The 19,950-nt window shown below is 47.3% G+C and overlaps 1 protein-coding gene across 1 annotated transcript in view; it reads right to left on the bottom strand.

Annotated features, from left to right (window-relative positions):
* The window catches only part of LOC122935312 (phospholipid scramblase family member 5-like), a 59,659-nt gene that overhangs the window by 11,707 nt on the left and 28,002 nt on the right, over positions 1 to 19,950 (bottom strand). The window contains exons 3-5 of the mRNA XM_044291078.1: positions 6,634 to 6,826; positions 4,011 to 4,122; positions 621 to 720 (exon numbers count right to left, since the gene is read on the bottom strand). Coding sequence (XP_044147013.1) covers positions 621 to 720; positions 4,011 to 4,122; positions 6,634 to 6,826 — 405 coding nt within the window. The remainder of the gene's footprint in view (positions 1 to 620; positions 721 to 4,010; positions 4,123 to 6,633; positions 6,827 to 19,950) is intronic.

The following is a 19,950-nucleotide window of genomic DNA, read 5'->3' as shown; positions in this document are numbered from 1 at the left end:
TTTGCTGATTATAAATTTATTGGTCACTCATTTTAGGGAGACGCGCGTTTCGGCACTTACAGGTGCCTTTTTCAAACAAAAAGTGAGCAGCAGTATGAGTCACTCGAAACGCGCGTCAACCTAATATGAGTGACCAATATATTTATCCTCAGCAAAGATTATTGGAGTGCCGGTTTTCTTTCATTCTTCTAAAAGTACTGCATGTCGTACTTTTAGTCCGGCTGCCTCTCGCCGTGCCGCTGCCGGAACTCCGCCCCCATTATAGTCAATGGGGACGGAGCAGCAGTCCGAAGGCACACGTGAACCAACATCAGGATGGATCCGACAGGCTCTTCACCCGCCGGAACAGCTTGACAGAGTCCCCTGCCGCTAATGTGAAAGTACCCTAACACTGCAAACTTGCAAAAATCTGAGGAGACGCTGGGCCTCGCGTGGTGCACGCGCCGCCATCTTATTCTGTTTGTGTATAATCAATGAATGTTTCTGTTTACTAAAGCAAGCAGAGATCTTAATATGGTCTGACATTGAAACACAAAGTAGATGTTATTAGACTTTGCTGTGTAATTGTGCAACTCAGTTTATGAAGCATTGTTTGACCCCAGGTCAGTAAAGTTACTTACTGTCAAGACCAAAGAAGTCATGATCCATGTTATAATCTTCATTAAATCCTGGCCACCTCTTCCATATGATAGCAATCTTCTGACCATCCACTGATGTCACCTGCATTGAGAATTAAATATTGGGCATGCCTCACATTTATGTCACTGGTTTATGAGTCTACCCCCTAATACACTATAGTGTATCAGGTGGTCACAGAAGCCACAAGGGTGTGACTACAGGAGTTCTTATAGTTCTATCCTAGGAACTTTAGGGACTCTGAGCAGTGCCACTTACACAGCATTGTTTTATGGAGGTTGTCTACTCTAAGGCCATGTTCACATCAGTAGTAAACACATCCGGCAGGCTCTTCCAGCAGAGATGGATGCTGGTGTTCACCATCGGATGCCATAGCCTATAATGGGATCCGGTTGCTTTCTGGCATGAGTGCTGGTTTTTAGCTGGAAAAAACGATTGCATGCGAAGTTCTTTGTTTGGCCAAAACCCTGGCTGGTCTCATTATTGTCAATGGGGTCTGGCTGTGAATGGCAGTATCCGGTGAACAGCAGGCTTTTTTGTGCCAGATACGTTTACCGCAGATGTGAATATAGCCTAAGAATAATGCTTCTAGGTGAGAATATATTTGTAATATGGAATGTTCTCAAACATGTTACAGTCTTCGCATTTATGTCAAATTTTGTATGAATATAATAACTATGTAAAACCAGATATTATAGCCCTATTAGCTTCTATGGGTGCTGTGTTTACTGCTCTGTGCAAGCGATGAGAGGTACAGTACAGACCAAAAGTTTGGACACACCTTCTCATTCAAAGAGTTTTCTTTATTTTCATGACTATGAAAATTGTAGATTCACACTGAAGGCATCAAAACTATGAATTAACACATGTGGAATTATATACATAACAAAAAAGTGTGAAACAACTGAAAATAGGTCATATTCTAGGTTCTTCAAAGTAGCCACCTTTTGCTTTGATTGCTGCTTTGAACCCTCTTGGCATTCTCTTGATGAGCTTCAAGAGGTAGTCACCTGAAATGGTCTTCCAACAGTCTTGAAAGAGTTCCCAGAGATGCTTAGCACTTGTTGGCCCTTTTGCCTCCACTCTGCGGTCCAGCTCACCCCAAACCATCTCGATTGGGTTCAGGTCCAGTGACTGTGGAGGCCAGGTCATCTGGGGCAGCACCCCATCACTCTCCTTCATGGTCAAATAGCCCTTACACAGCCTGGAGGTGTGTTTGGGGTCATTGTCCTGTTGAAAAATAAATGATAGTCCAACTAAACGCAAACCGGATGGAATAGCATGCTGCTGCAAGATGCTGTGGTAGCCATGCTGGTTCAGTATGCCTTCAATTTTGAATAAATCCCCAACAGTGTCACCAGCAAAGCACCCCCACACCATCACACCTCCTCCTCCATGCTTCACGGTGGGAACCAGGCATGTAGAGTCCATCCGTTCACCTTTTCTGCGTCGCACAAAGACACGGTGGTTGGAACCAAAGATCTCAAATTTGGACTCATCAGACCAAAGCACAGATTACCACTGGTCTAATGTCCATTCCTTGTGTTCTTTAGCCCAAACAAGTCTCTTCTGCTTGTTGCCTGTCCTTAGCAGTGGTTTTCTAGCAGATATTCTACCATGAAGGCCTGATTCACACAGACTCCTCTTAACAGTTGTTCTAGAGATGTGTCTGCTGCTAGAACTCTGTGTGGCATTGACCTGGTCTCTAATCTGAGCTGCTGTTAACCTGCGATTTCTGAGGCTGGTGACTCGGATGAACTTATCCTCCGCAGCAGAGGTGACTCTTGGTCTTCCTTTCCTGGGGCGGTCCGCATGTGAGCCAGTTTCTTTGTAGCGCTTGATGGTTTTTGTGACTGCACTTGGGGACACTTTCAAAGTTTTCCCAATTTTTCGGACTGACTGACCTTTATTTCTTAAAGTAATGATGGCCACTCGTTTTTCTTTACTTAGTTGCTTTTTTCTTGCCATAATACAAATTCTAACAGTCTATTCAGTAGGACTATCAGCTGTGTATCCACATGACTTCTCCACAACGCAACTGATGGTCCCAACCCCATTTATAAAGCAAGAAATCCCACTTATTAAACCTGACAGGGCACACCTGTGAAGTGAAAACCATTTCAGGTGACTACCTCTTGAAGCTCATCAAGAGAATGCCAAGAGTGTGCAAAGCAGTAATCAAAGCAATAGGTGGCTACTTTGAAGAACCTAGAATATGACATATTGTCAGTTGTTTCACACTTTATTGTTATGTATATAATTCCACATGTGTTAATTCATAATTTTGATTCCTTCAGTGTGAATCTACAGTTTTCATAGTCATGAAAATAAAGAAAACTCTTTGAATGAGAAGGTGTGTCCAAACTTTTGGTCTATACTGTATATAGGCATGTGCCCGAGGCCTAAGTCACACATTACTGGCGATACAGATCATAGTTCCCTAACTAAACGCAACTTGGAAGGGCTTGGTAAAGGGAAGATTTCCCAGCGCTGGCTCTCTGCTCCCTCTCCACCAGGCCTGCGATGCTCTGCTGGGCTCCCTTAATGTCAGCATCCGGTTTCACAACGCGGCAGCCAATCACTGGCTGCGGAGGTGACCGGCTCCCCTTACGACATGAAAAATTGTCACGTGATGCAAAGGGATCCAGTCTCTGACGCAGCCAGTGATTGGCTGCAGCGCTGTCAAACTGGATGTTGACGTTGAGGAAGCCGCCTGCAAGAGAAGGAAGCGGGGAGACAGTGCCAGGAAGCAGGTAAGTTATCTTTCCTTTACAGGTCCGGCCAGGTGGGAGGGGTTTGCCAATCCCCCCCCCCTCCCCATTCTTGCACAACTCCTTTAGGGCTCATGCACACGACAGTATTGCTTTTTCAGTGTTTTGCGGTCCGTTTTTTACGAATCCGTTGTTCCGTTTTTTGTTTCCGTTGTGTTTCAGTTTCCTTTCTGTTTTTCCGTATGCCATATACAGTATACAGTAATTACATAGAAAAAATTGGGCTGGGCATCACATTTTCAATAGATGGTTCAGCAAAAACGGAACGGATACGGAAGACATACGGATGCATTTTCGTATGTGTTCCGTTTTTTTGGCGGACCCATTGACTTGAATGGAGCCAAGCACCGTGATTTGCGGACAAGAATAGGACATGTTCTATCTTTTCACGGCACAGAAATACTGAAATACTGAAACGGAATGCACACGGAGACACTTCAGTATTTTTTGCTGAACCATTGAAATGAATGGTTCAGTATATGTACCGCATACTGAATGCAAAAAACGTCCAGTATACTGAACGCAAAATACTGTCGTGTGCCTGAGCCCTTAAGAAGATGCCATCTCTCTAAAACACAGATTATTCTACAGAATCAATCGTACCTGGAACTCCTGGTCAGAGTGACAGCGTGCCGCACTCCAGGGACCTTGGATCTCCATTGTTCTCTTTCCGTCCGAGTCATGCACCGAGAGACTTAAGCTAAACAAGCTCCATCTAAAGCAGAAAATAGGAGACAACTCTGGACACGGCACAAAGTAAGACCTTATTCACACAACCATGTCTAATCTTCCACCTGCAAAAAAATCACTGGGGGGCATTTATCAAAACTGGTAAAGGAAAACTGGCTTAGATCCCCATAACCACCAATCAGATTCCACCTTTCATTTTTCAGAGCTCTTTTGGAAAAGGTGGAATCTGATTGGTAGCTTCGGGGACCTAAGCCAGTTTTGATAAATCTCCACCACTGAGTTTCTAGGATCAGGAACAGGGATCTGTGAAAAAAATCGTCAGCGTGAATATCCCCATCAAATGATACGGGTTTATATTCTCTCCATTTCTAAAACAGCACACGGAAGAAAAAGTGGTCATGTGAATAAGCCCTAAGTTGGTTGTTATAGGTGGCAGGTGTTTCACAACTGGTATATGTGGAAAAAGTCATGGTCTTAGGTTATGAAAATGTGAACAGTCTGTTATCTGATCGGCGTGCACTGTCTACGTGTTTTTTCTATATATTTCCTGTGGTCACTACCCACATCAAGTATTCATAGTCTGTTTGTGGCAGAGAAAATGTACCAGTCTTGCAATAAACACATGCCGGTGCAAAATGACTGTTTTTTTCCGCCACTTTGTGAAATGCGAAGTGAAAGAGGACCTGAAACCTCTCCTGATGCGTCTAAGTAACTACTTGTATTTCCCCAAGTAATAACAATGCTGGAGCATATATTTATATGACTATGTTGTGCCATTCCCCTATTATTCCTGCTGATCAATATGAATAAAATGCTAGCAGTTTGCAATGAAGGTCCAGATGGGTGTTACCAGTTGGAAAGGGGGTGGGGGGGCCTGTACAGTCTGACACTGGCAGTACTGATTGAATAGTGTCAGACTGTGCAGGGACACCTCCCCAACTGGTGACACCCAGCTGGACCTTCATTGCAAACTGCTAGTACTTTATTCATAAACTTGTAGAAGTAATAGTGAATGAATAGTGCAACACACTAGAGTTGTAAGAATATATGCTCTGCTTATCACATGGGGGATGACATGTTAGGAGAGGTTACAGGTCCTCTTCAAAGGGAGTGTCACCTATATTTCACCTCTATAAGGTGCTGTTTAAAGCATACATTTATCTGTATTACTGATCAGAAGAAAGGGAAGTTTGTATGATATGCAAATGAGGCACAAAGTGCACAGCAGGCGGTTCCAATCTTTCAAGGAGCCCAAATCGGGCTGCCCCCCTTGCGTTCCCAACGCTATCCCCTCCGCCTGCAACGTCATCTCTGCTTGCCAGGTGATCTTGATGCAGTGTCCAAATCCCGCACAGGAGCAGACTGCGGCCATCAGCTTTACTGTATGTACTGTACATGCGCTACGCCCCTGAATGGCTGTCATTCCACCTCCGTTGGTCATATGGTGACGCCAGCTGTGCATGTGCAGTACATACAGTGAGTGTGGAGTGCGGAGTGCGGATGTGTACATAGCGGAGAAGGGACGTTGCAGGCAGAGGTGGAGGGCATTGGTGATGTCACAGGCTGAGGGGACAGAGTTGGTAATGTAAGGGGAGGTCCTGGAAGCTGGACTCCCAGATTGGGAATGCCCTACTGGGGACTATATGCCTAATTTGCACATCATACAAACTTTTTTCTTGCCATCCGAAATGCAGATACAGGTACTCCCGGTAAGCTTTAAATAGGCTTGAGCGAATCGACCTTCGAAAACACAGATCTGTAGTTCATTTGTTCAAATACTTCGTATCTGTACAGCATTAAAATGTATTGGCTCCGTGGAGTCAAAGTTCTTCTCGCCCAAAGTTGCGTGAGACTTCGGTTAATTCCTACTGTATGCATATCTGTGTATGGAAAACTATCTGAACTGGGCTCTGGTGCCGAGCTCAGCTTGAAACATTATTTGAGTGCACAATAGCACCTTAGCATTGGTTACATAGGCAAAATATACTTCACAGATTCCCTTTAGAGGTCTATTTTCACACTCGCGTTTTGTGCGGATCCGTCTTGTATCTTCACAGATGGATCCGCACCAATAATGCAAACGCTTGTATCCGTTAATAACGGATCCGTTTGCATTATTCATTCAAAAAAAGTCTAAGTCAAAACGGATCCGTCTTCACTTACATTGAAAGTCAGTGGCAGACGGATCCATTTTCAATTGCACCATATTGTGTCAGTGAAAAACAGATCCGTCCCCATTGACTTACATTGTAAGTCTAGACGGATCCATTAGGCTCCGCATAGTCAGACGGTCACCAAAGTGCTGCAAGCTGCATTTTAGTGACCGTCTAAAAAATGCAACGGAGACCAAACGCAGCCAAACTGATGCATTCTGAACGGATTCTTATCCATTCAGAATGCATTGGGGCTGAACTGATCCGTTTTGGGCCGCTTGTGAGAGCACTGAAACAGATCTCACAAGCGGTCCCAGAAACGCCAGTGTGAAAGTAGCCTAAAATAAAGCAACCCGTAGTACCCAGTAATACGAAATACTGACCTCTGCTGGACAAAGCCTAGGAGAGCGTTAGACTTGGAGAATACTCTGATGACCATAAGGCAGCAGAACAAGCAGCACACATCCACCCGGTAGGGTCTATACAGTCTTAGTACTTCTTCTCTGTTCTGGTCATAGAGTCGCAGGCAGCAGGAGCGGGCAGGCCCACATAGCTGGTAGCACAAGCAACTAGACTCTGCAATAAAGAAGCAGGGTTCAACCAAATAGTGGCCCACTAGTCACATCACAGCAGATTTACTCTAAAGATGAGCCAAATTTACCACAGTGGCTCAGGCTGGATGGTAAATTTGGTGCATCTTTAGACACTTTTGTTTAACTTAAAGGGGTATCCCGGTAAAGTAACTTAATTTTAATTTAAAAACTGCATTAAAGCTGCCATCTGTGACCCAACCAGAACCCATACCTATACATATAACCAGAGCTTCCAGTTACCTTGCAATCCTTTTGTCTAGCTCCTGTGTGCGCCTGCAGCACACTGAGAGTATCATGGCGCCTGATCTTCCCTCACAAAACTACAATCCCCACAATCCCTAGCTTTCCTGCTGTGAGTGTTGATTTCTAGTGATTGGCTGCCTGATATACAGTGCAGTCACGCCCCCTCTATTCAGTAATCAGCAGCACGCTAACACGCCCTTTGTTTCACAAGACATTTAGCTAGATCAGGCATCCTCAAACTGCGGCCCTCCAGCTGTTGCAAAACTACAACTCCCAGCATGCCCGAACAATCTACAGGTATCAGCTTACAGCAGGGCATTGTGGGAATTGTAGTTTTACAACAGCTGGAGAGCGGCAGTTTGAGGATGCCTGAGCTAGAGAATTGATAGCAACACACTGAGCATGCTCGACCCAACAAAGGCTCAGAACTACAGGTCGATGCCATGGTGATTTATGAGCAAACACAGTGGGTAGTAGAGAGAAAACTACTTGTATAACTACTGAACAGTAACTATGTGAAATTTACATTATATTAGGTCATTATTGATGATGAATTAGTCTAAAACACAAGTTATATTTATGGTAACCGGGATATCCCTTTAACACCATATATCAGTTGGCTAACTTTTTATCCAAATTTTGGTTCATGTTGACACATCTTAAAGCAGTTTTCCCCCAAATCCACAAATAATACTGATCCCTCTATCCACAGGATGAACAACCCCCACTCTATTCACTTCTATGAGACTGCTGGCAGTCCCACAGAGGTGAATGGAGTGGTGATCACACGTGTGCACCACCGCTCCATTCTCATGGGGCTCTCTGGGACCTCCATTCCAGTGATGGCTGGGGCTAGAGGGATACTTATTCCTATCCTACAAAGAGGGCATGATAAGTATTATTAAGCAACACTCTTTTCTAATAAGCCACACCATCTTATGGAATCTAAAGGGTCCTTTACACAGGCCGGCTCTCGGCCAGGAACGCTCATTAACAATTATCTGGTGGTTTAAAAGTGCCTCCGATTACCCGATTTATGCAGTCACCTAAATCGTTGTTTGCCAGCAGCAGATTGTGCCATTTAAACACGCTCCGCTACCAACAAACAATGATTTTTGGACGACCAATGGCATAGTGATCGCTCCTCCCCATACTGTGGAGGAGATCATGCATGTAAATCCAACGGTCTCCTCCACTGACCAGCAGGCGTTTGTTAGGAAGGAACGTCTGCAAAATTGGCCCGTGTAGAGGGGCCTTTAAACATAAAAAAAAGTGTTGTGAAGCATGTACACCAGCTTTTATATGCAGATTAAGGAGTTCTACCACATTTAGCTTACTGTGACCATTATCTCCATACGTTTGTGTGCATCTGCCTGGTTACATACAGTGGTGCTTGAAAGTTTGTGAACCGTTTAGAATTTTCTATATTTCTGCATAAATTTGACCTAAAACTACATCAGATTTTTACACAAGACCTAATAGTAGATAACAAACCAAATCAAACAAAGAGTCAACATTTTAATTTGTAGAGAAAAATAATCCAATATCGCATCTGTGAGTAGTAAACTTATTTCTCGCTAATGTCATTGGGGGACACAGCACCATGGGTATATGCCCAGCTACTACTAGGAGGCGACACTAGATATGAAAAAAGGTTGGCTCCGTCCAGGGGGGCTATAGCTTCTCCACAGACACTAGGCTAACAAGTTTTAGTCTAGTGTCCGTAGGAGGCAGATACGACCTGCTCTTCTCCTGCAAGTCTTGCTACTACTGTACTTTGTTTGCTTTTCTCTTTATTTTTATTTTTTTTGCTCTTCACTTTACAGGTGCAGGTTTTATCCTGCAGCAGGGGGTTTTCATTGTGGAAGTCCACTTTAGTAGCACCCCCTGCGGGCGCGTACCTCGGTACCTTGCCGGTCACCCAGTCTCCCATTACTGCATCCGCAGTGGAGTACCGGTAATCGCACTCTCGTGAAAGTTTACTGAAGGGGTGACCCTGCGGTGCCCAAAGACGCCAGATAGTGAGTATGCTCCCTACCCTAGTTAGGGACTCCGTCTCTCCCATCCATCCATACTCTATCGGGGTCCCCTCGCCCCTGGCCGTCCTTCCCTTCCTCGGCCTCCTAATTACTCTGCGTGGACTAGACCGGGCCAGTTCGCGCCTTTTTCCTGGCATCCAGGATCTCTGTGTGGCTAATTTTCTCTCTATATGGGGGTCGCTATGACCCCCCTGCAGTGTCCCAGGGGGTCAGTAGTGTATGCTGGGCTTTGTAGTGCAGATTGACTCACTAACCTGGGATCCACTGTCGTCTTCAATTGGGGCGAATACTGGAACAGGCAGGTATTTCAAAGTTTGTGACGCCAGTGTCAGTTTAACGGTGACACGCCGTGTATGGTATTGTAGAAGAATGAAGCAAGCATAGGATAGCCAACAAAAACTGGAACTTTACTGAATATCAGTGAGTATAATACATGGACGCAGTTGGAAGCGCAGTTCCATGAAGACAGTTGGTGACTATTGGAATACCGCTGGTTCTTGGAAGCACAGAATGGCCGGTCTTAGCAATGTATTATACAGAGTGTTGATTACAGGAGATGCAGTACAGGCGGCTTGCACACTATTCCTGACTGGTCCTGAAACATGTGACTTTCTCTCCAAGGTCTAATGCCCTTTATCTGGCGTACCCTTGAAGCTGTCCTTATCTAGTACCTCCTCTGTTATCTTGAGTACCTCTTGCTTTATCTGATCGGCCTCTGTGGTATTCTGTGTCTTGGCTGGTGGCTTGCTTATGCTGTTTCAGCTAAACGGATGATGACTCAGGAGGGGAACCTTTTCCTTGGATCCGGAACCCGGTTACAGGGCCTTTACTACCCTCTCCTAGTCGGCAGGCTTCAGGCCTGCTCTGCTCTCACAGGCCCATAGCCTGGCCTTCACTCAGACACAGGATCATTTCTGACCTCTGCTCCCACTGTCTGAACCCACTACTACTTCCTGACTGGGCCTTATATAACCTCTAGTGACTCCCTCTAGTGACTCAGAGCTGGAATGACACCCTAGCCGGCCTGCACATGCACCTTTCACAGTAACAGGAAGTACATAGCATTACATTTACAAGATATTCTATACCAACCTCCCCATAAATACAGGGGGAACGACAGTACCCAAGTGACCCTTCTGTAGTGACGGGGTATTACTCTCCCGTACACTACATACCCCGCTGCTTTAAGCTGAGTACGACCTCGTACTCCATCAGGGCCCGCCCAACTGGAATCATTACCTGAAATAGAGAAAGACACATGCATGCATACATATATGTCATTTATACTCATATCAGACCCAATTGGCAAAGGTGAAGTCTGGTGACAAGGGGCGTCGTTCTCTTCTTCTCAGGATAGTGAGTGGAACGGGGGCGCTGACCTGGCACAGCGGATGTTTAAAGAACCAGGATAGTCCATGACAATAAATAAGTCCATAATAAAATTAACCTCTCAGAGGCTTGCACATAGGAAGTCCATCTCTGGGCACATATACTTGAATAAAAAACCGGTTACTAAATACAGTCAGCAGCACATATATAAAATGACAATACAGGACTCTGACAATACCAGGGCCATGTTATCCTGGCAAGTCCTGCTTACCCTTTAAAATAGTGCTGACATAAAAATGTCTTTTCAACCTGAAATGGGGGTAAAAAGGGAAAATTTGTGCAAAAACTTTAAAGCACAACTGGGATAATAGCAGCAAACCGGATGTCCCAAACATAACAAGGGCAGCTGGAAGCAGTGGTATACAATGGCACTATTATTTGGTTAGAATGCCACCGGCCGTGTGTAACTGGCAGCAAGCTTGACCAGCTCTGCCAACCGGAGGGACAAAACGGCCATTAGGGAGACGGACATGAGGAAAGGCTTACTCACAGGCGAGTGTCAAATTCTTCCTCTGATGAAGAGTCAATGTACGGAACTTGCAGCAACTGTTCTGGCAAGGCCGGCTACATCTGGAAACCATCTCCTCTGACAATCTTTAGAGGGGGAGGCTTGTCCTTCATTGCCTCCATTTCGGCATCCGTCCTAGGAAACGGGAACCACCGCACGCCTCCTGCGCACCCAAGGTCCGCCACCCAATACACCCTCTTGCGTAGGGCCTCTAGGTCAGCTTTGGTGCAGGTCGTCGGAGCTACCGGAGGTTCGGTGACAGTGGCCTCTGGGGTAACGGTGGCAGCCGCTGCTCGACGTCGGGCCTCTGTACATTCTTCCGCCCGCTGGCAGCTGTCCTGTCGCTCTTTCTCCTCTTCTCGCCTCACCGCATCAGGAGGGGGATATCGTTCCTCCAGCCCCTGCAGCACGATGGGCTCCAGAAGACATCGGGACTTAAGTAAGCCTGGCTATGCAGGTGGGTGGTTCGGGCCGATTCCACTTTCACTCCCTCTGTCTCACCCGGATCTGTCCCCTCTTTCTCAGGGTCCCAGGTCTCAGCCGGCGCCTTCGGGCGAGTGACTGCGGTAGCGTAGGGGCCCCGTAAACTCTCGGCGGGGGTATACTCCACGATCTCTCCCATGGTCAAATTATGGAGATGCTCCGGGAGGTAGTGCCGCTTCACCGACCGCCGGTTCACATAAAAGTCCCGGCCAGTTCCCAACTCCTGGATGAACCCGTATCCTTTTTCTTTGTCAAAGGACACCACGATCCCGCGGCGCCTTTCTAGCTGGGGCTTACCCGGAAAGGAGTCTCCTTGGATGGACTTGGCCATTTCTTCAAACCGCTTTTTCCGGCTGGTGTTCTTCTTAGCCACCGCAGCTCTCAATTCGGCCATGATAGTCGGCCATTCCGCGTGCCGGCGACGGATCGGTGGGGACTCAGGACGGGTGATACTCAAGTCCATGGCCTGGGCCCAGGGGGTGGCCGTCCAGGCTAGAGGGTCCCATGGCCCCAACTCGGGAAAGTCCGGTGGAGTGGCGCCCCACTCACACGTGGTCTCGACTTCCAGCTCCTCAGCACACGCCATCTCTCTTCTCACTGGGTGCAGCGTCGACACTGACTCCTCCCACACACTGGGCCGGTCTACCTCCATCTGAGGCCCGCCTCCCAGGCGTAACTCACCAAGGAACTCAGCCACGTCATCACTCCTCAAGGTGGGTGGCGCTCCAGGGCAATCATCTCCTCCTTCTTGGAAGGTTTTGGCGCCAAATATTCGCGCCTCTGCACATCCTGATGGCGCAGTAAAAAGCCTCATGGCGTCGGCGGCCATTTTAGATGTCCTGATGCTGCAATTCACTGACAGCAAGCAGGATGATGAAAAGTCCAATAAAACACAGTCCACAAATGTGATTTTCTCTCTGGGGGTAGCGCAACACAGTACAGCGTCTCTGATTCCTCCCAGGCACAATTGTAATCCACAGATTTTAGAAATAAAGGTTACAGTCTTTGTAATACGGTGGTGGAATAGTTAAAGCACACAGTTCACACTTCTCTGCACTTCAGAAGTATGCGGATCCTGTTCGTGACGCCAAAAAGAGCGATGCAGTGTCCCAGGGGGTCAGTAGTGTATGCTGGGCTTTGTAGTGCAGATTGACTCACTAACCTGGGATCCACTGTCGTCTTCAATTGGGGCGAATACTGGAACAGGCAGGTATTTCAAAGTTTGTGACGCCAGTGTCAGTTTAACGGTGACACGCCGTGTATGGTATTGTAGAAGAATGAAGCAAGCATAGGATAGCCAACAAAAACTGGAACTTTACTGAATATCAGTGAGTATAATACATGGACGCAGTTGGAAGCGCAGTTCCATGAAGACAGTTGGTGACTATTGGAATACCGCTGGTTCTTGGAAGCACAGAATGGCCGGTCTTAGCAATGTATTATACAGAGTGTTGATTACAGGAGATGCAGTACAGGCGGCTTGCACACTATTCCTGACTGGTCCTGAAACATGTGACTTTCTCTCCAAGGTCTAATGCCCTTTATCTGGCGTACCCTTGAAGCTGTCCTTATCTAGTACCTCCTCTGTTATCTTGAGTACCTCTTGCTTTATCTGATCGGCCTCTGTGGTATTCTGTGTCTTGGCTGGTGGCTTGCTTATGCTGTTTCAGCTAAACGGATGATGACTCAGGAGGGGAACCTTTTCCTTGGATCCGGAACCCGGTTACAGGGCCTTTACTACCCTCTCCTAGTCGGCAGGCTTCAGGCCTGCTCTGCTCTCACAGGCCCATAGCCTGGCCTTCACTCAGACACAGGATCATTTCTGACCTCTGCTCCCACTGTCTGAACCCACTACTACTTCCTGACTGGGCCTTATATAACCTCTAGTGACTCCCTCTAGTGACTCAGAGCTGGAATGACACCCTAGCCGGCCTGCACATGCACCTTTCACAGTAACAGGAAGTACATAGCATTACATTTACAAGATATTCTATACCAACCTCCCCATAAATACAGGGGGAACGACAGTACCCAAGTGACCCTTCTGTAGTGACGGGGTATTACTCTCCCGTACACTACATACCCCGCTGCTTTAAGCTGAGTACGACCTCGTACTCCATCAGGGCCCGCCCAACTGGAATCATTACCTGAAATAGAGAAAGACACATGCATGCATACATATATGTCATTTATACTCATATCAGACCCAATTGGCAAAGGTGAAGTCTGGTGACAAGGGGCGTCGTTCTCTTCTTCTCAGGATAGTGAGTGGAACGGGGGCGCTGACCTGGCACAGCGGATGTTTAAAGAACCAGGATAGTCCATGACAATAAATAAGTCCATAATAAAATTAACCTCTCAGAGGCTTGCACATAGGAAGTCCATCTCTGGGCACATATACTTGAATAAAAAAACCGGTTACTAAATACAGTCAGCAGCACATATATAAAATGACAATACAGGACTCTGACAATACCAGGGCCATGTTATCCTGGCAAGTCCTGCTTACCCTTTAAAATAGTGCTGACATAAAAATGTCTTTTCAACCTGAAATGGGGGTAAAAAGGGAAAATTTGTGCAAAAACTTTAAAGCACAACTGGGATAATAGCAGCAAACCGGATGTCCCAAACATAACAAGGGCAGCTGGAAGCAGTGGTATACAATGGCACTATTATTTGGTTAGAATGCCACCGGCCGTGTGTAACTGGCAGCAAGCTTGACCAGCTCTGCCAACCGGAGGGACAAAACGGCCATTAGGGAGACGGACATGAGGAAAGGCTTACTCACAGGCGAGTGTCAAATTCTTCCTCTGATGAAGAGTCAATGTACGGAACTTGCAGCAACTGTTCTGGCAAGGCCGGCTACATCTGGAAACCATCTCCTCTGACAATCTTTAGAGGGGGAGGCTTGTCCTTCATTGCCTCCATTTCGGCATCCGTCCTAGGAAACGGGAACCACCGCACGCCTCCTGCGCACCCAAGGTCCGCCACCCAATACACCCTCTTGCGTAGGGCCTCTAGGTCAGCTTTGGTGCAGGTCGTCGGAGCTACCGGAGGTTCGGTGACAGTGGCCTCTGGGGTAACGGTGGCAGCCGCTGCTCGACGTCGGGCCTCTGTACATTCTTCCGCCCGCTGGCAGCTGTCCTGTCGCTCTTTCTCCTCTTCTCGCCTCACCGCATCAGGAGGGGGATATCGTTCCTCCAGCCCCTGCAGCACGATGGGCTCCAGAAGACATCGGGACTTAAGTAAGCCTGGCTATGCAGGTGGGTGGTTCGGGCCGATTCCACTTTCACTCCCTCTGTCTCACCCGGATCTGTCCCCTCTTTCTCAGGGTCCCAGGTCTCAGCCGGCGCCTTCGGGCGAGTGACTGCGGTAGCGTAGGGGCCCCGTAAACTCTCGGCGGGGGTATACTCCACGATCTCTCCCATGGTCAAATTATGGAGATGCTCCGGGAGGTAGTGCCGCTTCACCGACCGCCGGTTCACATAAAAGTCCCGGCCAGTTCCCAACTCCTGGATGAACCCGTATCCTTTTTCTTTGTCAAAGGACACCACGATCCCGCGGCGCCTTTCTAGCTGGGGCTTACCCGGAAAGGAGTCTCCTTGGATGGACTTGGCCATTTCTTCAAACCGCTTTTTCCGGCTGGTGTTCTTCTTAGCCACCGCAGCTCTCAATTCGGCCATGATAGTCGGCCATTCCGCGTGCCGGCGACGGATCGGTGGGGACTCAGGACGGGTGATACTCAAGTCCATGGCCTGGGCCCAGGGGGTGGCCGTCCAGGCTAGAGGGTCCCATGGCCCCAACTCGGGAAAGTCCGGTGGAGTGGCGCCCCACTCACACGTGGTCTCGACTTCCAGCTCCTCAGCACACGCCATCTCTCTTCTCACTGGGTGCAGCGTCGACACTGACTCCTCCCACACACTGGGCCGGTCTACCTCCATCTGAGGCCCGCCTCCCAGGCGTAACTCACCAAGGAACTCAGCCACGTCATCACTCCTCAAGGTGGGTGGCGCTCCAGGGCAATCATCTCCTCCTTCTTGGAAGGTTTTGGCGCCAAATATTCGCGCCTCTGCACATCCTGATGGCGCAGTAAAAAGCCTCATGGCGTCGGCGGCCATTTTAGATGTCCTGATGCTGCAATTCACTGACAGCAAGCAGGATGATGAAAAGTCCAATAAAACACAGTCCACAAATGTGATTTTCTCTCTGGGGGTAGCGCAACACAGTACAGCGTCTCTGATTCCTCCCAGGCACAATTGTAATCCACAGATTTTAGAAATAAAGGTTACAGTCTTTGTAATACGGTGGTGGAATAGTTAAAGCACACAGTTCACACTTCTCTGCACTTCAGAAGTATGCGGATCCTGTTCGTGACGCCAAAAAGAGCGATGCAGTGTCCCAGGGGGTCAGTAGTGTATGCTGGGCTTTGTAGTGCAGATTGACTCACTAACCTGGGATCCACTGTCGTCTTCAATTGGGGCGAATACTGGAACAGGCAGGTATTTCAAAGTTCGTGACGCCAGTGTCAGTTTAACGGTGACACGCCGTGTATGGTATTGTAGAAGAATGAAGCAAGCATAGGATAGCCAACAAAAACTGGAACTTTACTGAATATCAGTGAGTATAATACATGGACGCAGTTGGAAGCGCAGTTCCATGAAGACAGTTGGTGACTATTGGAATACCGCTGGTTCTTGGAAGCACAGAATGGCCGGTCTTAGCAATGTATTATACAGAGTGTTGATTACAGGAGATGCAGTACAGGCGGCTTGCACACTATTCCTGACTGGTCCTGAAACATGTGACTTTCTCTCCAAGGTCTAATGCCCTTTATCTGGCGTACCCTTGAAGCTGTCCTTATCTAGTACCTCCTCTGTTATCTTGAGTACCTCTTGCTTTATCTGATCGGCCTCTGTGGTATTCTGTGTCTTGGCTGGTGGCTTGCTTATGCTGTTTCAGCTAAACGGATGATGACTCAGGAGGGGAACCTTTTCCTTGGATCCGGAACCCGGTTACAGGGCCTTTACTACCCTCTCCTAGTCGGCAGGCTTCAGGCCTGCTCTGCTCTCACAGGCCCATAGCCTGGCCTTCACTCAGACACAGGATCATTTCTGACCTCTGCTCCCACTGTCTGAACCCACTACTACTTCCTGACTGGGCCTTATATAACCCTAGCTCCCTCTAGTGACTCAGAGCTGGAATGACACCCTAGCCGGCCTGCACATGCACCTTTCACAGTAACAGGAAGTACATAGCATTACATTTACAAGATATTCTATACCAACCTCCCCATAAATACAGGGGGAACGACAGTACCCAAGTGACCCTTCTGTAGTGACGGGGTATTACTCTCCCGTACACTACACCCCTTCCCCCCTCTCAGGGCATTCCCTCCTCCCCTCCCCAGGTCCCATGGTGTCCACCCATTTAGGGTGCTTCATTTGCGGCTGCAGTGTCTACTTTAGTCCCCAGCTCCGGCTGTGACAAGGCCGCATCTGTTTTCCGATTTTTCCCTGCCATCCACGGGTTCTATTATGTCATTTTTGTCACCAATGGAGGTCGCTTTGACCCCCTTTCCGACCCTTTTTTGTAGACTTTTAGAGCTTTTTCCCAGCCCCCTGCAGCATCAGTCCACCGGGGGTGCCTCATTTTCGGCTACACTGTCTACTCTAGCCCCCAGCTTTTGCCGGGACTAGGCCAAACTCTTTACTGCCATTTTTTATGGCTTCCTGTTTTTATTCTAGGGGTGTTGCCTTTCTAGAGGTCTCTGCACGCAATTTCCAGTGGGAGGACGAGATGTCGTTCTTCCCAGAGGGTGCTTTCCCAATCTTCACAGTGCCCCCTGGCCGCATTTAGCATCACTGGTGGGACATATTATCTTGGGCCCCTGTTCGATGGTTCATGTTGTGGCAGGTCCCCTTGCCCTCCATCCCTCCCCCTGGGTTGGATCTGCTCCTGCAGTGGCTGGGGGTTGCTGTGCTATCGGCCTGACTGGCCTGCATGCGGTGACTGAATATTGGACTCAGTCTCAGTGGAATTTTCCGCTGCTCGCTCTGGTATTGGACATGGTCCCGTAGTTCTTCCATGGTCCGAGCGTTCTTGGTACTCCCTTATGTTCTCTGTTGTACATAACAGAAGTGCTGTTCGCTTGGGCTTTGCGGTTGTCTGAACCTGTCAGTTTCTTCCCCCTTCCTAGGGGGTTTCATTGTGCTCTGCTGATAGCTGGTTTCTACATGTCAGTGTAGTCTCTCCTGGCTTCCCCTGGCGAATTCTGCATCCTTTTCTGACATATGGATGTCTGGCAATTCTTTTACAAAATCCAGTGTGCCTTACTTGCCTCTTCGGGGGAAATGTTTTACAGTATGCTAGTCATTACACTTGGGATGGTTGGTAAACCATGGCTGATGATTTTTTTCCCCTATGGTTGCTACATTTCATTTTTCCTTTGATAATCGGGCTGTTATTGTCCTCATGTGGTCCAGTTCTGTGGACCCTAATTGAGCCTCTGACTGGGTAATCCTGCTTCTTGGAGTCTATGCCCCAAGGATTCTTAGACCATCTAGCTGGCAGGTTCCCTCTGGGCAAGCTACTCATGGCATCTCTGACCGCTCATGCTCTGTATGACAGCTGCTTCTTAGGGCCCGGTTTGGTTCTTTTTCCTCCTGGGTCGTGCGAACTTGTGTTTTAAGTTCCGCGTCTAAAGTTCGGGTTATCGAAGTATCCCGTTATGGATTCCGCTACCACGGACCATAATGGAATTTAGAATCCATAACGGGATACTTCGATAACCTGAACTCGAACTTTAGACGCCGAACTTAAAACACAAGCTCGCTCAACACTAATTCTAACCTCTCTTCCCGTCTCCCCAGGTTCAGATCCTGGTACCTGGGAGTTTGTTGCTCCGGTTTGCAATTTACATTCATAGTGGCCACTTCTGGGATGGAGCTTTCCCTCGATTTGAGAACTGTTCCTCCTAAGGCTGTTTGGAGTCCTTTCTCTTCTACTCCAATATCTCTCAGAGGAGTGTGTCCCCACTTGTATTACCAGGGCCTGTGACTGGTTCCTTTTGTCCTGAGACTTTATGTGGCCAGGGATTTCTCTGGTCTTACATTTCACAGTGCTATTTTGTTCCAGTTTTTCTGAGGCTCGATTCTCACCTTCTTTGCATGGGAACGATGTCTTTAAATTTCCTTCTCCTGTCCATTACCAAGGACCCCCTTCTCCCTCAGAGGTTGGCTGCTTTCTCTGTCAGGATGGGGTTTCCACCTTCTCATAGCGTGTTTCTCTTTTCCCACCTGCCTTGCAGTGGAAGAAGGCTTGCTTCCCTTCCTATGGTGAGTCTTTGCTATTCCTTCTCTCAATTGTTCAGCCTCCAGTGCTTCCTTGTTTCCTCTCTACCCTCCAGGGGGTGTTTTTTTATTTAACCCCTTAGGGACACAGCCTTTTTACACCTTAGGACCAGGCCATTTTTTGCAAATCTGACCAGTGTCACTTTAAGTGCTGATAACTTTAAAACGCTTTGACTTATCCAGGCCGTTCTGAGATTGTTTTTTCGTCACATATTGTACTTCATGACACTGGTAAAATGAAGTCAAAAAAATTATTTTTTTTGCACAAAATAATACCTAATTTACCAAAAAATCTCAAAAATTTGCAAATTTCAAAGTTTCAGTTTCTCTACTTCTGTAATACATAGTAATACCCCCAAAAATTGTGATGATTTGACATTCCCCATATGTCTACTTCATGTTTGTAGCATTTTGGGAATGATATTTTATTTTTTGGGGATGTTACAAGGCTTAGAAGTTTAGAAGCAAATTTTGAAAATTTTCAGAAATCTTCAAAATCCCACTTTTTATGGACCAGTTCAGGTTTGAAGTCATATTGTGAGGCTTAGATAATAGAAAACTCCCAAAAATGACCCCATCTAAGAAACTACACCCCTCAAGGTATTCAAAACTGATTTTACATACGTTGTTAACCCTTTAGGTGTTGCACAAGAGTTATTGGCAAATGGGGATGACATTTGAGAATTTCATTTTTTTGTTTATTTTTCCATTTTCACCCATTTTTTCCACTAACAAAGCAAGGGTTAACAGCCAAACAAGACTGTATCTTTATTGCCCTGACTCTGCCGTTTACAGAAACACCCAATATGTGGCCGTAAACTACTGTACGGCCACACAGCGGGGCGTACAGTGAAAGGTGCGCCGTTTGGTTTTTGAAAGGCTGATTTTTATGGACTGGTTTATTTACACCATGTCCCATTTGAAGCCCCCTGATGCACCCCTAGAGTAGAAACTCCATAAAAGTGACCCCATCTAAGAAACTACACCCCTCAAGGTATTCAAAACTGATTTTACATACGTCGTTAACCCTTTAGGTGTTGCACAAGAGTTATTGGCAAATGGGGATGAAATTTGAAAATTTCATTTTTTTGCCTTA

The sequence above is a fragment of the Bufo gargarizans genome, chromosome 4 (genome assembly GCF_014858855.1).
Source record: "Bufo gargarizans isolate SCDJY-AF-19 chromosome 4, ASM1485885v1, whole genome shotgun sequence".
NCBI lineage: Eukaryota > Metazoa > Chordata > Amphibia > Anura > Bufonidae > Bufo > Bufo gargarizans.
This window is presented reverse-complemented; position numbering and strand designations above follow the sequence as displayed.